The sequence below is a fragment of the Oryctolagus cuniculus genome, chromosome 8 (assembly GCF_051225735.1).
Source record: "Oryctolagus cuniculus isolate XC-2025 breed Fujian yellow rabbit chromosome 8, ASM5122573v1, whole genome shotgun sequence".
NCBI classification, from domain to species: domain Eukaryota; kingdom Metazoa; phylum Chordata; class Mammalia; order Lagomorpha; family Leporidae; genus Oryctolagus; species Oryctolagus cuniculus.
In genome coordinates this window covers 72,016,660-72,043,079 of record NC_142874.1, presented here as the reverse complement: position 1 = coordinate 72,043,079, position 26,420 = coordinate 72,016,660, and the positions used below count along the sequence as shown (strand labels likewise).

The 26,420-nt window shown below is 39.1% G+C and overlaps 1 protein-coding gene across 16 annotated transcripts in view; it reads left to right on the top strand.

The window, feature by feature from the left end:
• Positions 1-26,420, top strand: part of BLTP1 (bridge-like lipid transfer protein family member 1) — a 244,321-nt gene that overhangs the window by 27,261 nt on the left and 190,640 nt on the right. For all 16 annotated transcript variants that reach the window (XM_070047638.2, XM_070047636.2, XM_008267930.5 and 13 more), the window contains exons 5-7: positions 574-652; positions 3,282-3,346; positions 21,516-21,699. In XM_070047638.2, the coding sequence (XP_069903739.2) occupies positions 574-652; positions 3,282-3,346; positions 21,516-21,699 (328 nt within the window). The remainder of the gene's footprint in view (positions 1-573; positions 653-3,281; positions 3,347-21,515; positions 21,700-26,420) is intronic.

The following is a 26,420-nucleotide window of genomic DNA, read 5'->3' as shown; positions in this document are numbered from 1 at the left end:
TAGTCCTGGTTGGGGCGCCGGATTCTTTCCCTGTTGCCCCTCTTCCAGGCCAGCTCTCTGCTGTGGCCTGGGAAGGCAGTGGAGGATGGCCCAAGTGCTTGGGCCCTGCACCCCATGGGAGACCAGGATAAGTACCTGGCTCCTGCCTTTGGATCAGCGCGGTACGCCGGCCGTAGCACGCCAGCTGTGGCGGCCATTGGAGGGTGAACCAATGGCAAAAGGAAGACCTTTCTCTCTGTCTCTCTCTCTCTCACTATCCACTCTGTCAAAAAAACAAAACAAAACAAAACAAAACAAAACAAAACAAAACTATTCATATTAAGGAGCTACTTAAGCAAATACCCTCATGGGTTCTTTAGTAGTTCAGACCATAATGGTATGAGTGGCATTTTTTGTACATTAGCGGAAGGATATTGGAAAATTTGTAAGATTATAAGAATATCAAGAAGGGAATAGGAAGAGGTTATTTAATTATTGAATAAATTACATGTGAAGATTGTTTTAAGATTGATGGGCTCTTACCTGTTAAAACAATTATATTAATTACTATTTTTTGTTTTTCTCCTATAACAGGTTCCTTCTCTTTCTCAGTTCTTTCTGGAAAAGTCATGGTTCGTGAAATCTATTATATTACAGAAGACATGTCTATTAGGTAACAAAATAGAAAGTAAAAAAAGATCCATCTTAAGCTTGAAACAATGTTCTGATTATATTTTATTTATATTAAAACTTCTTCAAATAAAACTATAAGTCAAAAATATTTTTTCTTTAGCAACTCAAACTTGGTAAACTGATTTTTAAAATGTTTTTATCTGTAGGTTAATTTATCTAAGGTTTAGGTTAGCAAAAAGTTTATCATAGTTTATAGAAATGAATAATCTCATTTCTGGATGAAAAATTGAACCATTAAATTATCTCACAATTACTGTCGATAGATTTTATGGTGGTCATTTGTTATATAAAACAAGATTCAGGGATGCTTTTAGCTCTCAACCTTAGCTTTTTTTTTTTTTTTTTTTTTTAAAGATTTATTTCTTTATTTGAAAGTCAGAGTTACAGAGAGAGAGGAGAGGCAGAGAGAGAGAGAGAGAGAGAGAGGTCTTCCATCTGGTGGTTCACTCCCCAATTGGCCGCAATGACCAGAGCTACGCTGATCTGAAGCCAGGAGCCAGGAGCTTCTTCCAGGTCTCCCACGTGGGTGCAAGGGCCCAAGGACTTGGGCCATCCTCCACTGCTTTCCCAGGCCATAGCAGAAAGCTGTATGGGAAATGGAACAGCCAGGTCTTGAACCAGCGCCCATATGGGATGCTGGCGCTTCAGGCCAGGGCATTAACCTACTGTGCCACAGTGCCGGCCTGGCCCCAACCATTAGCACTTTGAGATAATAAATTTATAGAATTATTTAGAACTTGGTAGGAACTTTCATCTTTTAAGAAGGAAATCAATCTGATCACCACAGAAAATGACAGTATGTTTGAAGTGTTCTCTGTTCTGTAGCCTTGAAGAAAAGACTACTTTTTTTTCTGGTTTTCTTAAATGTATTTATTTATTTATTTTTAAAGATTTATTTATTTTACTTAAAATTCACAGTTACACACAGAGAGAGAAGGAGAGGCAGAGAGAGAGAGGTCTTCCATCCGCTGGTTCACTCCCCATATGGCCTGAACTGCTGGAGCTGCACTGAACCGAAGCCAGGAGCCAGGAGCCTCCTCCCTGAACCGAAGCCAGGAGCCTCCTCCTGGTCTCTCATGTGGGTGCAGGGGCCCAAGGATGTGGGCCATCTTCCACTGCTTTCCCAGGCCATACCAGAGAGCTGGATCAGACATGGAGCAGCTGGGTCTCAAACTGGTGCCCATATAGGATACTAGCACTCTAGGTGGCAGCTTTACCTGCTACACCACAGCGCCGGGCCCTGTTTTCTTTTTTTTTTCTTTTTTTAATTTTTAAAAATTTTTTTTGACAGGCAGAGTTAGACAGTGAAAGAGAGAGAGACAGGGAGAAAGGTCTTCCTTCCATTGGTTTACCCCCAAATGGCCACTACGGCTGGTGCGCTGCAGCTGGCGCATTGCGCCGATCCGAAGCCAGGAGCCAGGTGCTTCTCCTGGTCTTCCATGCGGGTGCAGGGTCCAAGCACTTGGGCCATCCCCCACTGCCTTCCCGGGCCACAGCAGAGAGCTGGACTGGAAGAGGGGAAACCGGGACAGAACCGGCACCCCATTCGGGACTAGAACCTGGGGTGCCGGGGGAGGATTAGCCAAGTGAGCCACGGCGCTGGCCAGCCCCTGTTTTCTTAAAATTTGTAGCTTAGAATTGGAAAGTTTTGAATTAGTTGAGAGGTTCCAAGGTTGACAACACTCACAGTCCACTTAAAACTTTGACAACTTCTATAGCAGTCTAAAATGCTTCCTAATCAAAAGTAAAACATAAAAAAGGATCTGTAAATGCATCTTTTGGAGTGTGAGATGAAACATAATTTAAGAAATGAAGGAATAACTTTAAAAAGTTACTCTTAGTGTTATAACATCCCCCTTTCAAGATTTAAACTCTTGTTTATATCATTCTTGTACTTTTAAAAAATCATTTAAAAAGGAAAAAATATGTTAGCTCTTCATTTTCTTTTAAATTTAATCTAGCATTACATTTTTACCTAATTAGGAAAATCTAATATTCTAAAACTTCATGTTTTACCATTTTTATTTGTATTTAAAAAATCTAGTAATTTAATTTAGAGCTATGCAAAATCTTTATTTTTTTAACTACAAAATTATGAAATGTTATACCTTATAACTCTTAATTCTTCAAAAGATGTATATTTGAGTTTGATAGAGAATATTCTTAGTTTTCTTATTTGTTATCAGTTGCCTGCCCAAGATGATAACTAATTAATGACCTGAGGGAACTGGTGGTGTGCTGCAGTAGGTGAAGTTGCCACTTGGGGATGGTAGTGTCTCATATTGGCTGCGCTGCTTATGATCCAGGTCCCTACTAATGGGCCTGAAAAGCATGGAAGACGGCCAAAATGTCTGGACCACTGCCACCTGTGTGTGAGAGTTTTTTGCCCTGGGTTCGGCCTGGCCCAGACCTGACTCTTGTGGCTGTTTAGAGAGTGAATCAATGGATGCAGATTGCTATTTCTGACTCTCTCTGTGTGTATGTATGTGTGTGTGTGTACATGTGTATGTGTAAGTCTTTCTCTCTCTTCCTTTCAAATAAATCAATCTTAAAAAACTGACCTAAATAAATTGTTAACTTCTCATTTTTTTTAAATTTATTATGCTTAGAATTCAAGATGGATTTATCATTTTTCGGTGGTGGAAAATGTATAACCCAAAGCAGAAGCAGCATGGTGAGTTTTTCTTTTTTCATGTTTTTAGAATGTTCAGTCATATAATCAGTTTTCTTTATGGGTATTCAAATGTTTCACATTTTATAATAGATATTTTTAAAACTTTTGGCATTTATAAAACTGATTTTGTTACTACTTGTTTGAAGAATCTTTAAATAGCTTTCTTACTGTCTGGTTTAGTTTAGTTGCTTTAGCCTATTACTCTTTCAGGGTTATTCTCAATATGACCTCTACTCTCATTTCTAGTCTCACCTCCTATCGTATCTGTGGACCTAACCCTTATTGTTGTTAATATGATCTCCCTAGCATTCTTTTTTTTTTTTTTTAGATTTATTTAAAGATTTATTTATTTGTTTGAAAGAGTTACACAGAGAGAGAAGAGGCAGAGAGAGGTCTTAGATACTTCATATTTTTCAGTTTCTATTCATACTTATACATGATGCTGCTACAGACCATTTACTATGGTAATGATGAAGAAAAAAGGCAGTGCAGGCTCAAGTCTACTCTTTGGGTTTGCTTTTTCATTATAAGAGCCTTACCTTTTGTTATCTCAGAGTTTTCTCCTTAAATCATCAATTTTTGGCTCTAAAAGTACTCCCATTTCTGCCCTCAACTCTCCTGCTCTGAATTTACCATAGCAATGGCTTTAGGAAGGGAAGACTGACCCCTTTGTTTCCCTCCCCTTCTCTCCCCTCCCTTTACAGAGAGAAAGGAAGAGAGAGAGAGAGAGAGAGAGAGAGAGAGAGATCTTCCATCTGCTGCAATGGCCAGGGCTGGGCCAGACTGGAGCCAGGACCTTCTTCCAGGTTTCCTGCTTGGGTGCAGGAGGACCCCAAGCACTTGGGCCATTTTCCACTGCTTTCCCAGGCTCATTAGCAGGGAGCTGGATCAGAAGTGGAACAGCTTGGAATTGAAGCGGCAGCTTAACTCACTATGCCACAGTGCAGCTCTTTTTTTTTTTTTTTTTTTTAATTTTTTTTAAGATTTATTTATTTTATTTGAAAGAGTTACACAGAGAGAAAGAGAGGCAGAGAGAGAGAGAGGTCTTCCATCTGCTGGTTCATTCCCCGGATGGCTGTAACGGCTGGAGCTGTGCCGATCTGAAGCCAGGAACCAGTAGCTTCTTCCAGGTCTCATGCGTGGGTGCAGGGGTCCAAGCACTTGGGCCACCTTATACTGCTTCCTCAGGCCAAAAAACAGAGAGCTGGATCAGAAGAGGAGCAGCCAGGACTCAAACTGGTGCCCATATGGGATGCCGGCACTGCAGATGGCGGCTTTACCCACTACACCACAGTGCCAGCCCCAGTGTTGCTCTGTCTTTCCAGGATAGTGACCATCAAACTTTTGTCTCTGGAACTCTTTTTTTTTTTTTTTTTTTGCAGGCAGAGTGGACAGTGAGAGAGAGAGACAGAGAGAAAGGTCTTCCTTTGCCGTTGATTTACCCTCCAATGGCCGCTGCGGCCGGCGCGCTGTGGCCGGCGCACTGCGCTGATCCGATGGCAGGAGCCAGGAGCCAGGTGCTTTTCCTGGTCTCCCATGGGGTGCAGGACCCAAGCACCTGGGCCATCCTCCACTGCACTCCCTGGCCACAGCAGAGAGCTGGCCTGGAAGAGGGGCAACCGGGACAGAATCCGGCGCCCCGACCGGGACTAGAACCCGGTGTGCCGGCGCCGCTAGGCGGAGGATTAGCCTAGTGAGCCGCGGCGCCGGCCTCTGGAACTCTTTACATTATCCTAAATTATTGAGGATCTCAATTAGCTTTTATTTATGGGAGTTACACCTATTTTCTGTATTAGAAATTAAGCCTGGGAACTTTAGAAATATTTCTCAATTCATTAACAATATTGACAACCCATTATATATCAAAATAGCATATTTTGTGAAAAATGTTTTGCAAAGCAAAATGAAATTTAATGTGTAAAGTGCATTGTTTCATATTTTACAAATCTTTTAATGTTTGGCTTAATAGAAAATATCTGGAATCACACTTATGCTTCTGTATTCGGTCTGCTGAAGATACCATGTATCATATATAGCCTTTGAAAACTCCTCTCTCCTAGGAGAATCACTGTGAAAAAGTAAAATCTGGATATAGTTTTAGCCTTTTGGACCCTTGAAAAGGTCTTGGGACTCCCTCAAAGGTCCTCAGATCATACTTTGAGAATAATCAAGAAGATTGTAAATGGGTTTGGAGTATGGGATCAGAAGAGGATGAATTTTTCAACTTAATTTTTTATTTTTATTTTATTTGAAAGTCAGAGTTACACAGAGAGAGAAGGAGAGGCAGAAAGAGAGAGGTCTTCCATCCACTGGCTCACTCCCTAGTCGGCCAAAACAGCCAGATCTGCACCAATCCGAAGTCAGGATGCAGGAGCTGCTTCTGGGTCTCCCACACAGGTGCAGGGGCCCAAGGACTTGAGCCATCTTCTGCTTTCCTAGGCCATAGCAGAAAGCTGGATCAGAAGTGGAGCAGCTGGGTCTCGAACCGGCGCCCCTATGGGATGCTGGCACTGCAGGCAGCAGCTTTACCCTCTACGCCACAGCGCCAGCCCCAAATTCTATTAACATAAGACAGTGGATTAAACTCTTGAGTTCAGGAGGACAAGCTATATTCAAACCATAGCAACCTCCTAAGTGTTTTGTTTTTTGTAGTTATTATGTATGGAATTGTTTTCTTCATTTCTTTTTTGAAAAGTTTGTTATCAGTGTAGAGAAATGCTACTGATTTTTACATGTTGGTTTTATATTGTACAACTTTTCTGAATTCATTTATCAGTTTTCTGTAAATAAGATTGTGTCATCAGCAAACAGTGACAGTTTGACTTCTTCCATTCCTATTTGGATGCCTTTTGTTTTATTTATTTCCTTTGCCCTATTTCTTTGGAAAGTACTTCTAATACTGTGTTGAATAGAAATGGTAAGAGCTGGCATCCTTGTCTTGTTCTGTATCTTAAAGGAAAGGGTTCTAATATTGTACAATTGAATAATGTTCACTCTGGTCTTATATATTGAATGAGTGCTTCTTTTTTTGTTGTTGTTTTAAAAATTTATTTTATTTGAAAGGCAGAATTAGAGAAAGAGAGAGGAAGAGATGGAGAGACAGATTTTCTATCCACTGGTTCACTTTTCAAATGGCCACAATACAGTGCTGGGCTGATCCGAAGCTAGGAGCCAGGAGCTTCTTCTGGGTCTACCACGTGGGTGCAGGGGCCCAAGTACTTGGGCCATTCTCTGCTGCTTTCCCAGGTGCAGTGAGCTGGATTAGAAGTGGAGCAGCCAGGATTGGAACCAGCACTCATAAGGGATGACAGCACTGCAGGCAGCAGACCCACTATAGCACAGCGCCAGCCCTGATTGTGTGCTTCTAAAGAAAATCCTCGGGGGCCGGCGTTGTGGCATGGTGGGTAAAGCAACCACTTGCAGTGCTAGGATCCCATATGGGCAATGATTTGAGTCCCGACCGTTCCACTTCTGATCCAGCTCTCTGCTATGGAAAGCAGTAGAAGATGGCCCAACCCCTTGGGCCACTGCACCTGTGTGAGATACCCAGAAGAAGCTCCTGGCTCTTGGCTTCCCATTGGTGCAGCTCTATCAATTACATCATCAGTGGAGTGAACCAACAGATAGAAGACTCCCACTGCCACCTTTGCCTTTCTGTAACTCTGCCTTTCAAATAAAGTAAATGAATCTTTAAAAAAAAAAAAAAGAAAATTCTCTGTTACAGGAAGACATTCATAACATGCTGACAGTTGTAGCCATCAAAGGTATATATAATGTGGAATATCCGTGCAGAAATAAGTAGTTTGCCTTAAGACTGATCTATCATGGTCCAGTGACAGAATTTAGAAGATAGTACATACAGGAATGAACAGACAGCAGATTAAACTTTTTAAAAATAAATTTTAAAAAAGATTTTATTGTTTATTTGAGAGGTAGAGTTATAGCCAGAGAGAGAGGGAGAAAGAAGGAGAGACAGAGAGAATCTTCCATCCACTAGTTCACTCTGCAGATGGGCACAATGACCTGAGTTGAGCCCATCTGAAGCTAAGAACCAGGAGCTTCTTCTGGGTCTCCTATGTGGGTTCAGGGGCCCCAGCCATTAGGCCATATTCTGTTGCTTTCCCAGGCCAAAGCAGAGAGGTAAATCGGAAGTGGAACAGCCAGGACATGAACCGGCTCCCAGATGGGATTCCCATGCCACAGGTGGAGGCTTAGCCAACTATGCCACAATGCCTGCCCCAGACTAAGCTTTTGATAAAAGTTACAGTATTAGTAGATCATTATCATTTATGCTATATAATATTCTTTTTTTTTTTGAAAAATTTTTTTTTATCTTTTATTTAATGAATATAAATTTCCAAAGTACGACTCATGGGTTACAATGGCTTCCCCCCCCATACCGTCCCTCCCACCCACAACCCTCCCCTTTCCCACTCCCTCTCCCCTTCCATTCACATCAAGATTCATTTTCGATTATCTTAATATACAGAAGATCAGCTTAGTATACCTTAAGTAAGTATTTCAACAGTTTGCTCCCACACAGAAACATAAAGTGAAAAATAATAGATGATTTTTTTTTAAATGATGATGAAATCAGATCAGACCTATTGTCATGTTTAATCCCAGTGAGAGTCAAGTTGGGAATTGATAATTTCTTTTTCTTTCTTTTTTTTTTTTTTTTTTACAGAAGATCAGTTTAGTGTACATTAAGCAAAGATTTCAGTCGTTTGCACCCCCATAGAAACACAAAGTGAAATATACTGTTTGAGTACTCATTATAGCATTAAGCCTCAATGTACAGCACATTAAGGCTAGAGAGCCTACATGAGGAGTAAGCGCACAGTGACTCCTGTTGTTGACTTTACAAATTGACACTCCTGTTTATGGCATCAGTAATCTCCCTATGCACCAGTCATGAGTTTCCAAGGCTATGGAAGCCCCTTGAGTTCTCCGACTCTTATCTTGTTTAGACACGGTCATAGTCAAAGTGGAGGTTCTCTCCTCCCTTCAGAGAAAGGCACCTCCCTCTTTGAAGACCTGTTCTTTCCACTGGGATCTCACTCACAGAGATCTTTTTGCCAGAGTGTCTTGGCTTTCCATGCCTGAAATACTCTATGGGCTTTTCAGCCAGATTCGAGTGCCTTTAGGGCTGATTCTGAGGCCAGAGTGCTATTTAGGACATCCGCCATTCTATGAGTCTGCTGAGTATCTCACTTCCCATGTTGGATCCCTCTCCCCTTTATTTATTCTATCGGTTAGTGTTAGCAGGTACTAGACTTGTTTATGTGCTCCCTTTGACTCTTAGTCCTTTCATTATGATCAATTGTGAACTGAAATTGATCACTTGGAATAGTGAGATGACATTGGTACATGCCACCTTGATGGGATTGAACTGGAATCCCCTGGTATGTTTCCAACTCTACCAATTGGGGCAAGTCAGCCCGAGCATGCCCCAAATTATACATCTCTTCCCTCTCTTATTCCCACTCTTATGTTTAACAGGGATCACATTTCAGTTAATTTTCAACACTTAAGAATAACTGTGTGATAATTACAGAATTAAACCAGTCATATTAAGTAGAACAGACAAAAAAAAATACTAAGAGGGATAATGTATTAAGTTGTCCATTAGCAGTCAGGGCTATGCTGATCAAGTTACCATTTCTCATAGTGTCCATTTCACTTCAGGAGGTTTCCTTTTTGGTGTTCAGTCAGTTGTCACCGATCAGGGAGAACATATGGTATTTGTCCCTTTGGGACTGGCTTACTTCACTCAGCATGATGTGTTCCAGATTCCTCCATTTTGTTGCAAATGACTGGATTTCGTTGTTTCTTACTGCGGTATAGTATTCTAAAGAATACATATCCCATAATTTCTTTATCCAGTCTACCGTTGATGGGCATTTAGGTTGGTTCCAGGTCTTGGCTATTGTGAATTGAGCTGCAATAAACATTAGGGTGCAGACCGCTTTTTTGTTTGTCAATTTAAACTCCTTTGGGTAAATTCCAAGGAGTGGGATGGCTGGGTTGTATGGCAGGGTTATATTCCGGTTTCTGAGGAATCTCCAGACTGATTTCCATAGTGGCTTGACCAGTTTGCATTCCCACCAACAGTGGGTTAGTGTCCCTTTTTCCCCACATCCTCGCCAGCATCTGTTGTTGGTAGATTTCTGTATGTGAGCCATTCTAACCGGGGTGAGGTGAAACCTCATTGTGGTTTTGATTTGCATTTCCCTGATTGCTAGTGACCTTGAACATTTTTTCAAGTGCCTGTTGGCCATTTGGATTTCCTCTTTTGAAAAATGTCTGTTGAAGTCCTTGGCCCATCTCTTAAGTGGGTTGTTGGTTTTGTTTTTGTGGAGTTTCTTGATCTCTTTGTAGATTCTGGTTATTAACCCTTTATCTGTTGCATAGTTTGCAAATATTTTTTCCCATTCTGTCGGTTGTCTCTTCACTCTCCTGTTTCTTTTGCAGTACAGAAACTTCTCAATTTGATGCAATCCCAATAGTTGATTTTGGCTTTGACTGCCTGTGCCTCCCGGGTCTTTTCCAGAAATTCTTTGCCTGTGCCAATATCTTGAAGGGTTTCTCCAATGTTCTCTAATAACTTAATGGTGTCAGGACGTAGATTTAGGTCTTTAATCCACGTTGAGTGGATTTTTGTGTAAGTTGTAAGGTAGGGGTCTTGCTTCATGCTTCTGCACGTGGAAATCCAGTTTTCCCAGCACCATTTATTGAATAGACTGTCCTTGCTCCAGGAATTAGTTTTAGATCCTTGATCAAATATAAGTTGGCTGTAGATGTTTGGATTGATTTCTGGAGTTTCAATTCTGTTCCATTGGTCTATCTATCTGTTTCTGTACCAGTACCATGCTGTTTTGATTACAACTGCCCTGTAGTATGTCCTGAAATCTGGTATTGTGATGCCTCCGGCTTTGTTTTTGTTGTACAAGATTGCTTTAGCTATTCGAGGTCTCTTGTGCCTCCATATAAATTTCAGCATCATTTTTTCTAGATCTGCGAAGAATGTCTTTGGTATCTTGATTGGGATTGCATTGAATCTATAAATTGCTTTTGGGAGAATGGACATTTTGATGATGTTGATTCTTCCAATCCATGAGCATGGAAGATTTTTCCATTTTTTGGTATCCTCTTCTATTTCTTTCTTTAAGGTTTTGTAATTCTCATCGTAGAGATCTTTAACGTCCTTGGTTAAGTTTATTCCAAGGTATTTGATTGTTTTTGTAGCTATTGTGAATGGGATTGATCTTAGCAGTTCTTTCTCAGTCATGGCATTGCTTGTGTATACAAAGGCTGTTGATTTTTGTGCATTGATTTTATATCCTGCCACTTTGCCAAACTCTTCTATGAGTTCCAATAGTCTTAGTAGAGTTCTTTGGATCCTCTAAGTACAGAATCATACCGTCTGCAAAGAGGGATAGTTTGACTTCTTCCTTCTTGATTTGTATTCCTTTGATTTCTTTTTCTTGTCTGATGGCTCTGGCTAAAACTTCCAGAACTATGTTAAATAGCAGTGGTGAGAGTGGGCATCCCTGCCTGGTGCCAGATTTCAGTGGAAATGCTTCCAGCTTTTCCCCATTCAATAGGATGCTGGCTGTGGGTTTTTTATAAATTGCTTTGATTATATTGAGGAATGTTCCTTCTATACCCAATTTGCTTAGAGTTTTCATCATGAAAGGGTGTTGAATTTTATCAAATGCTTTCTCTGCATCAATTGAGATAATCATATGGTTTTTCTTCTGCAGTCTGTTAATGTGGTGAATCACATTGATTGATTTGTGAATGTTGAACCATCCCTGCATACCAGGGATGAATCCCACTTGGTCTGGGTGGATGATTTTCCTGATGTGTTGTTGTACTCTATTGGCCAGAATTTTATTGAGGATTTTTGCGTCTATGTTCATCAGGGATATTGGTCTGTAATTTTCTTTCAGTGCTGCGTCTTTCTCTGGCTTAGGGATTAAGGTGATGCTGGCTTCATAGAAAGAATTTGGGAGGATTCCCTCTTTTTCGATTGTTCTGAATAGTTTGAGAAGAAATGGGATTAGTTCTTCTTTAAATGTCTGGTAGAATTCCGCAGTGAATCCATCTGGTCCTGGGCTTTTCTTTGTTGGGAGGGCCTTTATTACTGTTTCAATTTCTGTCTCAGTTATGGGTCTGTTTAGGTTTTCTATGTCTTCATGGTTCAATTTTGGTAGATTGCATGTGTTCAGGAATCTATCCATTTCTGATAGGTTTTCCTGTTTGCTGGCATACAGGTCCTTGTAATAATTTCTGATGATTCTTTTTATTTCTGTGGTGTCTGTTGTTACGTTTCCTTTTTCATCTCTGATTTTATTGATTTGGGTCTTTTCTCTTCTTTTTTTAGTTAGTTGGGCCAATGGGGTGTCAATTTTGTTTATTTTTTCAAAAAACCAGCTTCTCGCTTGGCTGATTTTTTGTAGTGTTTTTTTTGGATTCAATCCTGTTAATTTCTTCTCTGATTTTAATTATTTCTTTTCTCCTACTAGATTTGGGTTTGGTTTGCTGCAGTTTTTCTAGGTCCTTGAGGTGCACTGAAAGCTCATTTATTTGGTACCTTTCCAATTTCTTGATATAGGCACCTATTGCTATAAATTTGCCTCTCAATACTGCTTTTACTGTATCCCATAAGTTTTGATATGTTGTGTTGTTGTCTTCATTTACTTCCAGAAAGTTTTTGATTTCTCTTTTGATTTCTTGAATGACCCAGTGTTCATTCAGGAGCATGTTGTTCAGTCTCCATGTGTTTGCATACTTTCTGGGGTTTCCTGAGTTGCTAATTTCCAGCTTCATTCCGCTGTGGTCTGAGAAGCTGCATGGTATGATTCTAATTCTTTTAAATTTGCTGAGACTTGCTTTATGGCCTAGTATGTGATCAATCCTAGAGAAGGTTCCATGCACTGCTGAGAAGAATGTGAAGTCTGTAGATGTAGGGTTGAAAGTTCTGTAGATATCTGTTAGATCCATTTGGGCAATAGTGTCAATTAAATCTGCTGTTTCCTTGTTGATCTTCTGTCCGGATGATCTGTCTATTTCTGAGAGTGGAGTATTGAAGTCCCCCAGTACTATTGTATTGGAATCTAAATCTCCCTTTAAGTCCCTTAACATATCTTTTAAATAGACTGGTGCCCTGTAATTAGGTGCATATACATTTATAATAGTTACATCCTCCTGTTGAATTGAACCCTTAATCATTATATAGTGTCCCTCTTTGTCTCTCTTAACAGTTTTTGTATTAAAGTTTATTTTGTCTGATATTAATATGGCTACACCTGCTTTTTTTTGGTTTCTGTTGGCATGGAATATCTTTTTCCAACCTTTCACTTTCAGTCTGCATGCCTCTTTGTTAGAGAGATGTGTTTCTTGTAGGCAACAAATAGTTCGGTTGTGTTCTGTGAGCCAGTCAGCCAAACGGTGTCTTTTAACTGAAGAATTCAGACCATTAATGTTCAATGTGACTATTGATACGTAGTGACTTTGCCCTGCCATTTTCCCGGAAATATTTTCTAGTATATGCTTTGAGCTTCCCATGCTCTTTTACTGGTAGGTGTTCTTCCTTTCCCTTCTTTCATATTGATGGCCGTGTTTCTGTGTTTCTGAGTGTAGCACATCTTTAAGTATCTTTTGCAGGGCCGGACGAGTGGCCACAAAGTCTTTCAATTTCTGTTTGCTATGAAAGGTCTTTATTTCACCTTCATTCACAAATGAGAGCTTGGCAGGATATAATATTCTGGGCTGGCAATTTTTCTCTCTTAGCACCTGTGCTATGTCTCGCCATTCCCTCCTAGCCTGTAGTGTTTCTGATGAGAAGTCTGCTGTGAGTCTGATTGGAGATCCTCTGAGAGTAATCTGACGTTTCTCTCTTGCACATTTTAGGATCTTTTCTTTATGTTTCACTGTGGTAAGTTTAATTACCACGTGTCGTGGTGAGGATCTCTTTTGGTCATGTTTATTGGGGGTTCTATGAGCTTCCTGTACTAGGATATCTCTGTCCTTCTCCAAACCTGGAAAGTTCTCTGCTAGTATCTCACTAAAAAGGCCTTCCAATCCTTTCTCTCTCTCCATGCCTTCAGGAACTCCTAGAACTCGAATGTTGGTTTTTTTAATAGTATCCTGTAGATTCCCAACAATATTTTTTAGATTTCTAATTTCCTCTTCTTTTCTTTGGTTTGACTGTATGTTTTCCTGTGCTCTATCTTCTAAGTGCGATATTCTCTCTTCTGCTTCACCCATTCTGTTTTTAAGGCTTTCTAATGTGTTTGTCATTTGATCTGTTGAGCTCTTCATTTCATTTTGATTTCTCTTCACTATAACACTTTCCTGTTCTACTAGTTTCTGAGTTTCATTTTGACTCTTCCTTAAAATTTCATTTTCACGAGAGAGATTTTCAATCTTGTCCATTAAGGATTTCTGTAGTTCAAGGATTTGCTTTTGAAAACTTCTAAATGTTCTTATCATAAATTTTTTGAAATCCGTATCTTGCATTTCTTCTATCTCATCATCTTCATACTCTTGGCTTGGGGTGTTTTGCTTATTTGGAGGCATCATAGTGTCATCGTTGATCTTGCTCCCTCTATTTCTGTGTTTGTTACTCGGCATAGTTAATTCTTCTTGCGTCACTGTGCATTTTTTTTTCTTTTTTTTTTTTTTTTATACTGTGTCCGTGTTAAGTGGACTGCCTGCTGTTGGAGGAGCCTTGGAGGCTTGAAATGGGTGCGGCCTGAGAGCTCTGCCTGGTTCTTCCTGGTTAAGGGTGTGCAAAGGTGACACCCTCAGGTTATGCGTGGTAAATCTCTCTCTTTTTATTTATTTATTTATTTTATTTATTCAGGGGGTAAGTAACACCGCAGGGCATGGCTGTGCAGAATTGATGGTATTTTGCTTCCAGTCTTTGGCTCCTCTGGACTCCCACTGGGTTGCCTAGGCTACTGAATTGTAGTGACTCAGTTCCTTAGCTCTCCCCCATTGATATGTAAATCCAGAGAGGAGGCCTGCTCTTTGTCTCTTGGGAATTCTTCAAGCCTTTCAGCCTTGTAACCTTTGCAAGGATAGGGGGAAGAGAAACCCCGAAGCTTTTTTTTTCCTTCTTTCCGGTAGTGAGTTTGCTGCACTTTCCGGCCCCCCTCTAGATTCTGACCCCCGTTTCCCCACCAATGTCTCGGGTTATTGAGCTCACCTCCCCTTCCAGCGCCGATGTGTGGACTCGGAGCCCTGAGCGTCCCAAGTCTCCCCGCTGTTGTCTGTGTGGCATGCACTCCCCTTGGAGCACTGGCGCGCAGACCCTGGGGCTTCCGCGGCTCGGTCCCGAGACTTGGCTTCCGCACGGTGGGCGACCTTGTTCTCCCAGTAGGTCCTCCGATTCATGGCAACTCCATCCAGAAGGGTTTCCCCTGCAATATTTTCCTGGTTCTTTTTTCTGCGGCTACCGTAACTCCCCTTTTATTAAACTAAATTTTCCCGGACTATCGGTGCGCGCCCTCACTATTCCGCCATCTTGGCTCCGCCCCCATAATATTCTTTTAATAGTAGATTCTGTTCTCTAGGAATACTTTAGAGATTATTTTTTGTTGATTAAGGTCAGATCTGTGTTACTTGACAGTTGACTAAAGAGGATGTAGAGATGGTTGACATTTCTTGGTGGAAAATTTAGAAGCCTGATTAGAGGATGTGCCTGAATAAATAGTTGGTTATCTTGCCTTTTAGGAAAATGGACTGAGGATTATTTATGGGTAGGCCAAGATTTTCTTTAGAACATATTAGAATTGCTGTATTACAAGAGGGATGTTCCAGTGTCCAAATTTTATGTCCTGCAGTTTAGAGGGATAATTTTAGCCAGCAGTGCATTTAGATTTGTCAGGTATCTAGTATAGCCCTTCAAAAAGGAAAAGAAAGCATAGCGTATCTAATTGTTTAATATAGAATTGGCTGTAAAATGTTCCATAGCTTATGAAATTAGTGGTATGCTATAGCTGATCGATGACTGGAGGCCAATCAGATGTCTGTCAAAAAATTTCATTTTGTTTTTAGGGTAGTTGATTTTTTTTAATTGGCTTTTTTCTTACTGATTGGTGGTTCTTTTTTGTTTGCTTGTTTTTGTTCTTAAGGATTTATTTATTTGTAAGGCAGAGAGTTACAGAGAGGCAGAGGCAACAAGAGAGAGAGAAGTCTTCAATCTGCTGGTTCACTCTTCAAATGGTTGCAATAGCTAGAGCTGGGCTGATCCAAAGCCAGGAGCCCAGAGATTCTTCCGGATCTCCCATGTGTGTGCAGGGGCCCAGGGACTTGGGCCATCTTCCACTGCTTTCCCAGGCCATAGCAGAAGGCTGGATTGGAAGTGGAGCAGCTGGGACTTGAGCTGGTGCCCATATGGGATGCCACTATAGCACTGGCCCCCAGGATAGTTGATTTTAAGCCATTCTTTTAGAGTGTATTTAAATAATAGGGTTAGTTGCCTTTTAGCATGATGGTGTATATGATGTCTTCAAAAAGTTTGTGGATAATGGATATTATGAAGAAACTATGCATGCATTTAAACATTGTTTGCACCAAAGTAAATTTATCTTTTAATTCCATTTCCATGAACTTTTTGAAGTACCATTGTGATAGTGTTCAAGTGAATATGGACCTGAATAAGTTGTCATGCATCTTTCTTAACCAGAAGGCATTGTTACGTTAAGAAATGAAAAGATGATGGTAAAGAATGTCCCTTCCTGTTATTTTATTGCTTAGAAGTTTTAGCTTAATACACTCTAGTGCTTTTAAAATTTGTTACATCTAAATTTGTTTGTTAAATAAATTAAATACATAAGAATTCCAGAGCTGTTTTTAAAAAGCCAGTTGACTGTTTTGTCTTTGTACTGGGTATTGATTCTGAGTATTAGGAGGCTTTGCGAGCATTTCTGTACTTTAGCTTTTTTTTATTACTAAAATTTATGTCCCAGTTAAATAGAATACTTATAACAGTATCTTGAACAAAGCAAGCATTCATTGGAGGTGCACTGCTTTTATTATTATAAATGTTATATCACATTCTGAAAAGAAGCATTATTTAAAACGTGTTATTCAGATTCAGTTGCAGTCATCCCTTAGTATCTTTGGGGGACTGGTTTCCCAGCCCACAGTAGACAAAGAAATCTGAGTCCTTTTATAAAATGACATTTAACATGCACACTTCCTCCCATATGCTTTATTTTTTTAACGATTTTGTTTATTTATTTGAGAGGTATATTTACAGACAGTGAGAGGGAAAGACAGAGAGAAAGGTCTTCCATCTGTTGGTTCACTCCCCAGATAGCCTCAACGGCCGGAGCTGCGCTGATCCGAAGCCAGGAGCCAGGTGCTTCTTCCTGGTCTCCCATATGGGTGGAGAGGCCCAAGCACTTGGGCCATCTTCTACTGCTTTCCCAGGCCATAGCAGATAGCTAGATTGGAAGAGGGGCAGCTGGGACTAAAACTGGAGCCCATATGGGATGCCAGCGCCGCAGGCGGAGGATTAACCAAGTGAGCCACAGCGCCGGCCCCCTTCCCATATGCTTTAAATCATCTGTAGATTACTTGTGATTCCTAAAACAATGTAAGTAGTTGTCATACTGTATTGCTTAGGGATTAATGAGAAAACCCTATACTTGTTTAGTACAGACACAATTTTTTCCCATGAATATTTCAATCCGTAGTCTGATAATGATGAACCCTTGGGCCAATAGTGCATAATTTGTATTACTAGTAAGAGTTTGACAGGCAATGAGAAGAAAATAGTATTTGTGTATAGTAATCTTCCAGGTAGGTAGAGGTGTTCTCATTGTATAGAGGAAAAAACTTAGCTTAGTGTGTGGTTAAAGTACTTGCATGAGGTTCTAGCGTTAGTAAAAAGATCTAATTCTGTATCCTTCCTGCTGGTTATTTACCTCCTTTGTCTAGTTCCTGGATAATTCAGTGCAGAAATCTCCACTTTTATTACCTTTTTTTAAAGAATGTGTGTGTGTGTGTGTGTGTGTGTGTGTGTTTGACATGTATGTGCATGTGTTAATGTCAGTATGGGGGAGATGGATGCCTTGGGAAGAAGTGCCTCTTTGTCTTTTGGAAGGATGCTTATTTGTCTGAGAGGAGACATGATACCTGTTGAGAATTTTCCCCTGTTGATCTAGAATGATGCCCCTGTCTGTGTTGGGGGTATCTGTATCTGTGTGTATATATACACACACATATATATCTGTGTATATATATCTGTGAATATATGTGTGCTCGGTGTATATATTTATTCTCAGAGTGATACTGTGAGTGTGCTAGTATTTGAGTGCATGCTTAGATGGCTCTGTGAGAGTATGTGCATGTATATGTGTATCTTTGTGACTACGAGTCTGTGTATGCCAATCTCTGTGTGTGCCTGTATGTAATTTTCTCTGTTCCTGTTTCTCTGGGTATACATTTAGGTAGCCTGTTTCTTTGTATCATCTCTGTGTATGTTGGGGTAGGGTTGTATGGAGATTACATTCTAGCCTATTGGGACAGATGACAATAAATAATGCTGAAACAAAAAAAAAAACCATGAAAATAGGATTAGGGATATTGTGAGACCTTCCGGTGTTTTAATGTTAGGGCTTAATGTTTATCAATGTTGTCATAATACATTTAGAAATAAGTATATTTATCTTTATGCCTTGGTAATCATAGTACATTTTTGTGGCTATATTCTTATAATACCTGTTATATTGAAAGGAGAGTCTATTGTGCATGTCCGGAAAGTTAGAGATGAAATTGAGATTAATTCTGTTTCCATTTTTATGCAGTCACTATTTGTTTATTCATCACTACTGATCCAATTAGAGGCAAGTTAATTTTTCCCATTGCTGCGTCTGCAGCTCACTAATCAGCCTTAATAGCATATTCCTAATGATTAAGGTATTTGTGTTCAGGATCATTGGTAAATTGTTTCATAAGCAAATTTTTTTAAAAAGATTTTATTTATTCATTTGAGAGGTAGAGTTACAGACAGTGAGAGGGAGAAACAGAGAAAGGTCTTCTGTCCGCTGGTTCACTCCCCAAATGTCTGCAATGGCCGGAGCTGCACTGATCTGAAGCTAGGAGCCAGGAGCTTCTTCTGGTTTCCCATGCGGGCTTGGGCCCAAGAACTTGAGCCGTCTTCCACTGCTCTCCCAGGGCATAGCAGAGGGCTGGATTGGAAGAGGAACGGCTGGGATTCGAACTGGAGCCCATATGGGATGCCAGCGCAGCAGGCGGAGGATTAACCTACTGTGTCACAGCGCCAGCCCCTCATAAGCAAATTTGAAAGCAAGTGAATTAAAGTGAATTTAGATTGAGTTATTTATGGCCTTGAAGAATTGTACCTTGAATTCCTACTTGTATATGTCTATCAAGTAATAGAAGAAAATATTCTATTCTGTATTTATTATGCCTCCACATGTTGCACTTTCAAATATTCTGAGATCTATTTGTGAATATTTTGTTTCACTTACAAATATCATTTGTAGCAAAGTGGTGTGTTATTCTTTCATAAGAATGAACACTTGAATATTGAGTATTATTTTGGGAATTAAGATTACAACAATGAATAAAACAAATCCCATCCCTTACAGAGTCTGCTTCATTCAAGGGGAGTGGGCAGAATTCAGATAATAAATAAGTATGTATATACAATGAATCTTCAAGTAGTTCATGAAAATTGTGTCATTTATAAAACCTATTCTTGAACCTCATTTTTTTTTTGGCACCAAAGTAAATCTTTTAATTCTATTTTTCCATGGACTTTCTGAAACACCCTTGTATATATAGTATTGGGGTATTTATGAGGGCAAAGACAGCATTGAAGAAAATAAAAATAGGGTCCATGGAATAAAGGATGCTGGTTTGTGGGGGGGAGGGTGCTGTTTTACTATGAGAAGTCAGGATAGAAGGCTTCATTGGTAGAAGATGGAAGCGTGAGTCAGTAAGAGAATGAGTTATTGTTGATAATCACAGGAAAATATTTTGTGATTCTGTTGCTGCTTCATTACCTATACCAACAGGCTAATTTACTTGGAGTGTGAGTAGAAGATAGAGGGCTAGGAGTTAGAAGTACAGATCCTGTGGAATTTTGTCCATTACTTAGAAAATCATGGTGTTACTCTGAGTGTGAAGGGAAGCGATAGGAAAATTTGAGAACAGAGAGGATAAAATTACCCTAGGTTTTTTAAAAGATCTGGCCAATGTGTTAAATACAGGTGTGAGGGGAATGAAGCAAGGGTACTAGTTAGGTAGAAGGCTTAGATAAAACAGGTAAAAAGTATTGGTGACTTAGACCAGAATAGTGAGAAGCAGTTGTATTATGGATGTAGGCTGAAGGAAAAACTGGCAGGTTTGTAGGTAATGTCTCAGACATGAAAGAGAACCAGTGGATGGATGATATTTCTCTCTTTCCCTCACTCTCTGTCACTGTTTCAAATAAATCTTTAAAAAATTAATAAAAAAATTAGTGTCAGTGTATTTTTAGCCTGCTAGTTTATAATTTACAATCGTTGGAGATACTTGACAATGTATAAGTCATTTTGCAAGTAATTTGAAGAAGTTATTTTGGTAAAACTTGGTAGCTTACTGAATGAAGGGTTTGTACCTTTGATTTAAATCACAATTCAAGCTACTTTTTTAAAAAAGATTATTTATTTATTTATTTGACAGGTAGAGTTATAGACAGTAAGAGAGAGAAACAGAGAGAAAGGCCCTCCTTCCATTGGTTCACTCCCCAAATGGCTGCAACGGCCAGAGTTACGCTGATCCAAAGCCAGAAGCCAGGAGCTTCCTCCAGGTCTCCCATATGTGTGCACGGCCCAAGCACTTGGGCTATCCTCCACTGCCCTCCCGGGCCACAGCAGAGAGCTGAACTGGAAGAGGAGCAACCAGGACTAGAACCTGGTGCCCATATGGGATGCCGGCACCACAGGCAAAGGATTAACCCAGTGCCCCACAGCATCAGTCCCTTAAGCTACTTTTTAAAAAAATATAACAATTCTCTTCATTTGATTTTCAACATTAAAGTTTTCTAGCGGGTCATATCTAATTTTAATTATCAATTGAATTTGTTTAATAGAAGTAAAAGTTAAAAAGAGAGGCCTCAGAAAACCTGTGATTTCGTTTAATAACAAAAGGAAGCATTGACTATGGTACCTTTCTTCCTACTCTGGTGTGCTGTTTTCAAGTAATTCCTCAGTAGATGATAGTGTGCAGTCCATCTTTTTATAGATGGATTCATTAGATACCATGATTGCTCATCATACTTAATGTTTTTTGGGATTACTATCATACTTAATGGTTTTTGAGATTATTGTTTGAAGAACACTGTTCATAACACCTTTGTTTTAGTACTATATAGTTATTTTTAAATTATAATTATGAAAAATCTATGATGCAAAAGTTCAAATACTAATGTTATTCAGATATAGTTTAAATATTTTATTATGTGATATTTTAATACAAAATTATTGTTTTACTGTGTAGATGGCACTTTATTGTTCTTAGCATAAAATTCTTTAAGTTTTATCATTATATAACTGGAATCTAAAAATTTAGTTCGCTTTTAGAGTGCTAGGTTAAAATTCATTAGTGGGGCTGGCACTGTGACTTACCGGGTAAAGCCACCGCCTGCAGTGCCGACATCCCATATGGGTGCCGGTTCTTGTCCCAGCTGCTTCACTTCCAATCCAACTCTCTGCTATGGCCTGGAAAAGCAGTAGAAGATGGCCTAAGTCGTTGGGTCCTTGCACCCATATGGGAGACCTGGAAGAAGCTCCTGGCTCTAGATTGGCATAGCTCTGGCTGTTGCAGTCAACTGGGGAGTGAACCAGTGGATGGAAGACCTCTCTCTCTCTCTCTCCCTCTCTGCCTCTCCTTCTCTCTCTGTGTAACTCTAACTTTCAAATAAATAAATAAATTTCTAAAAAAATAAAATTCATTAGCAACATCAACTTTCTTCTTTTTGTTGCAGTATTTTATATCTATTTTAAATGTTTCTCTTTATTATAAAAATCTGTTTTAGACTAATTTAAATTACTTTAACTGTGAAGAAGATTTGACTAGAAACTTTGATTAAAGTTCTGAAAAAGTTGTTTAAATGTGTTTTTATGATTGATGTCTTTAGATCCAAAAGCTGAAACCAGATTACACATCACAGTCAATGACTTTGAATTTCATGTCTATAATCGTTCGGATCTTTATGGACGCCTTCAAGAATTGTTTGGTTTGGAGCCAACAATAATTCCACCCAAGAAAGAGGATGATAAAACCCCGGAAAATGGAAGAAGAACCCAGTCCAAAATTGAAAGGTACAAACTTGTGTTATTCTCTGCCATTTAAACATTTGCCTTTATTCTAAACATAATCTAATATTTCTTTGTAAATTAATTAAAACTCTTAGTAATATAATTGTTTATTTTAGAAACTTAAAAAATCCAGAATTATGTAATATAAAAACCTATTCTCTACCTCTCATCCCCCACTCAACTGTCCTTTCCCTTGATATTAATAGCTGCTGTAAGCAATTTGGTTTTTATATTTTTGAGTGCATGTACATAAATATATACAACATGATACTTAAGGTGCTTGTACAAATATATGGTTTTGTGTTTCTGAAAATCATATATGCCTCATATAGTGTGTATTTTTTGTAATTTACATTTATGAAGCAATATGTCTTTAAGACCTTTCTATACAAGTGTCTGTATATATTATCCTACCTTATTTTAAGAATTATACTAAATAGTTCTGCAAACTTGCACCTGTAGGTCAGATTTAGCTGACTGCTTGTTTTGTAAATAAACTTGTTTTTTTTAAAAAATATTTTATTTATTTGAAAGGCAGAGTTAGAGAGGGAGGAGAGAGAATGAGAGAGGGGGAAAAAGAGAGAGAGAAGTGTCTTTGATCCATTGGTTCACTCCCCTAGTGGCCGCAACCACCAGGGCTGGGCCAAGCCAAAGCCAGGAGCCAGGAGCTTCCTCCAGGTCTCCTACATGGGTGTAGGGGACCAACTTGGGCCATCCTTCACTGCTTTCCCAGGCACATTATCAGGGAGCTGGATCAGAAGTGGAGCAGCCAGGACTGGAACCAGCACCCATATGGGATGCCGGCATTGCAGGTGGCATCTTTACCCATCCAACCACAATGCTGGTCCCTGAAAATAAACTTTAATGGAACATAGCCAAGCCCATTTGTTTATATATTATCCATGGCTGCTTTTGTGCTTTGAGAGTTGAACAGTTGAAGCAAAGATCATATGGACTACAGATCCTAAAATATTTGCTATCCGGCTCTTAAAAAATATGTTTGCTGGCCATTGTTACAGAATAAATGAGAAAGAATTGGTTGACATACAGTGCTAGAGATCAAAATATAACCCCACAGAGGTGAGAATGTGCTGCAAAGGAAATGAGGTGTATGGTTGGCTCTCTGTACACATTATATCAGCATCTGTGGATTCAACCAATCATGAATAAAAAGTACTCGGAAAAAATTATTTCTTCACTAAATGTGTACAGATTCTTTTTAATGTTATTATTTCCTAAAAAATACAGTATAACAACTATTTAAGTAACATTTACCTTGTACTAGTATTAATAGAGATCTAGAGATAATTTAGTGTCTGGGAGGGTGTGTGTAGGTCATTTGCAAATGGTATGCTGGTTTTTACAAGTGTAAGGGACTTGAGCCTCTCCAGATTCTGGCATTCCCAAGGTATTATGGAACTAATTCTCTATGGATACTGAGAGAGACAACTATATGAATTGTCTACTTAACTACTAGTTTTTTGTAATGGTGGGGTAGGTAGAAGAAGGAAAAATAAAAGAACAGTAATTCTAGAGGGGACACTCTCCTAATGATAAAAGATAAATAAAGTTACTTAGCATTTAGAATGAATTTGTAGTTATCAAAAGATATCCAAATGCAAATATTCTGTCGTCAAAGACATGAAGCTCTTAGGAAAAGAGGTCAAAATTTTAGATGTAAACTTAAAACTTATCACTTTTGGATACATTGTCATGAAGTTCAATAATTTTAAACACACACATTTTACTCGTGGAACTACTTTAGTGTTGTAGGATAAGCATTTTGATGTGTTTTATAGTGTTGGCAGCTTTATTTTCAATGGTTAGATAATGTTCCCCAAGTGATTTTCCAAAGTTTTTAAATAATCATTTTAATCTTGATGGCTATATTTCATGCTTAAAAATGATATAGTATGGGCTGGTGCTGCAGCTCACTTGGCTAATCCTCCGCCTGTGGCGCTGGCACCCCAGGTTCTAGTCCCAGTTGGGGCGCCGGATTCTGTCCTGGTTGCTCCTCTTCTAGTCCAGGTCTCTGCTGTGGCCCGGGAAGGCAGTGGAGGATGGCCCAAGTGCTTGGGCCCTGCATCCGCATGGGAGACCAGGAGGAAGCACCTGGCTCCTGGTTCGGATTGGCGCAGCACATGAGCCGTAGCGGACATTTGGAGGATATAGTATGGAGATACGTAGTCCAAAGGGTAAAAAGTTGCAAGTATGTGGACTGATTAAGTCTTACAGTATGAAGACTATACTTAATATTGTATAGTGAACTAAAAATTTACTAAGTAAATTTTAGGTGCTGTTTTTACCAGAACAAATAAAAGATAACTATGGAATGTGACGGATATATTAATTTGCTTGACTATAGTAATCATTTCACTATTTGTATATATATAAGAACATGTATATTAAACATATATAGTAAAAAGAAATTTAAAAATTGGAAATGGGAAAATAAATTCTGTTTACTATTATAAAGTGATGCAGTATAGCATATCTTTGTATATATTGTTGACAGGATAAGAGAGAAGGAGCAAAGATTAAAGAATGAGTATCAAAAAAAGCAAAGAAAGGGGCAGGCATTGCAGCACAGCATATTAAGCTGCTACCTTGGTGGCCTGCTTCTCAGATTGGAGTGCCTGGAATTGAGTCCTGCCTCTTCTACTGCTGCTGTTGCTTCTTCTTTTTAAACTTTTTAAAATTAATATACAGAGAACAGATTTCATATATCTCATGGATAAAATTCTAAGATAACCATACTTTCCTCTCCCTCCCTTCCTCAAACATGTACTCCTTCCTTTCTTTTTTTTCCTTTAGTAACATATTTTGAATTTACTTTATAATCAGAGGCTTTATATACTAAAAATATATGTTCTATAAGTAAAAAATGGAAAGACCATTGATTCACAGAAGTATAGACAGGGCTATAAGCAAAATCATAAGATGTCAGTTTCATTTTTATAGTTTTTTTAAATTTTTGACATTTAGAGAAAATACATATTTGCCTCTTAGGGACTGGCTTATTTCCCTGAGTATAATGGTTTCCACTTGTCATCCATGTTGTTGCAAAAGACAGGGTTTTATTCTTTTTGATGGCTGAGTAGTATTCTGTCAGGTATGTATACCACAGTTTGTTTATCTGGTCATCAGTTGATGAACATCTGGGTTGATTCCGTATATTAGTTATTGTGACTTGGCTTCCTATAAACAAGGGGGGTGCAGATAGCTCTTTCATATGCTGATGTCATTTCATTTGGGTAAATTCCCAGTAGTGGGATGATTGGGTCGTATGATAGATCTATTTTTAGATTTCTGAAGACTCTCTATACTGTATTCTATGATGGTTGTACTATTTACATTCCTACCAACAATATATTGGGATACCTTTTTCCCCACATCCTTGCCAGCATTTATTACTTTTTGATTTTTTGTATAATAGCCTTTCTGGCTGTGATGGGGTGAAACCACATTGTGGTTTTTATTTGCTTTTCCCTGATGGCTAGTGATCCTGAAGATTTTTTTTCATGAGTGTGCTGGCCATTTGTATTTCATCCTTTGAGAAATGCCTGTTTATATCCTTTGCCCATTTCTTAACTGCATTATTTGTTTTGTTGTTGTTGAGTTTCTTGAGCTCCTTATGTATCCTGGATATTAACCCTTTATCAAGATCTCTGTGAGTGAGATCCTAGTGGAAAGAAAGGGCCATCAACGAAGCATGTACCTTTCTCTGAAGGGAGGAGAGAACTTCCACTTTGCTTATGGCTCTGTCTAAATACTGACAGAGTTGATGGACTCAAAAGGCTTCCATAGCCTTGGCATCTCATGACAAAAGCCTCGGGTGATCACTGATGTCATAAATAAGAGTGTCAATTGTTAAATCAGCAACAGGAGTCACTGTGCACTTGCTCCCCATATAGGACCTCAGTCTTTAATGAGTTGTACTATGAGAATTAACAGTAAAACTTGTCTTCAAACAGTACTTTACACTTTGTGTTTCTGTGTGGGTGCAAACTGTTGAAATCTTTACTTAGTGTTGAGTGATCTTCTGTATATAAAGATAATTTAAAATGAATCTTAATGAAGAATGGGATGGAAGAGGGAGTAGGAGATGGGATGGTTTGCAGATGGGAGGGTGAGTATGGGGGGAAGAACTGCTATATTCCAAAAGCTGTACTTATAAAATTTATATTTATTAAATAAAAGCTTTCTAAAAAAATTGAAAAAAGGTAATTGTTAAAAAAAAAAACCTTTTATGGTTTGCACATATCTTTTTCCCATTCTCTCAGTTGCTCCTTAACTTTTATGTTTCCTTTGCTGTGCAGAAGCTTCTTAGCTTGATGTAGTCCCATTTGTCTATTTTTGCTTTTATTGCCTATGCTTCTGGAGTCTTAGCCAAGAAGTCTTTGCCTATACCAATGTCTTTCAGAGTTTCTCCAATGTTTTTCTCTAATAATTTGATGGAATCATGTCACAGATTTATGTCCATTGTAAATTGATTTTTTAAAAAATAATCTTATATTTCAGTCATATCTTGCATGTTTTTTTCTTTCTGAAGATTTATTTGTTTATTTGAAAGCAGAGCTACAGAGAGAGAGGGAGAGACAGAATTCCTCCATCTACTAGGTCACTCCACAACAGCCAGGGCTGGGCCAGGCTAAAGACAGCAGCCAGGAGCTTCCACATGGGTACAGAGGCCCAAATACTTGGGCCATCCTCTGCTGCCTTCC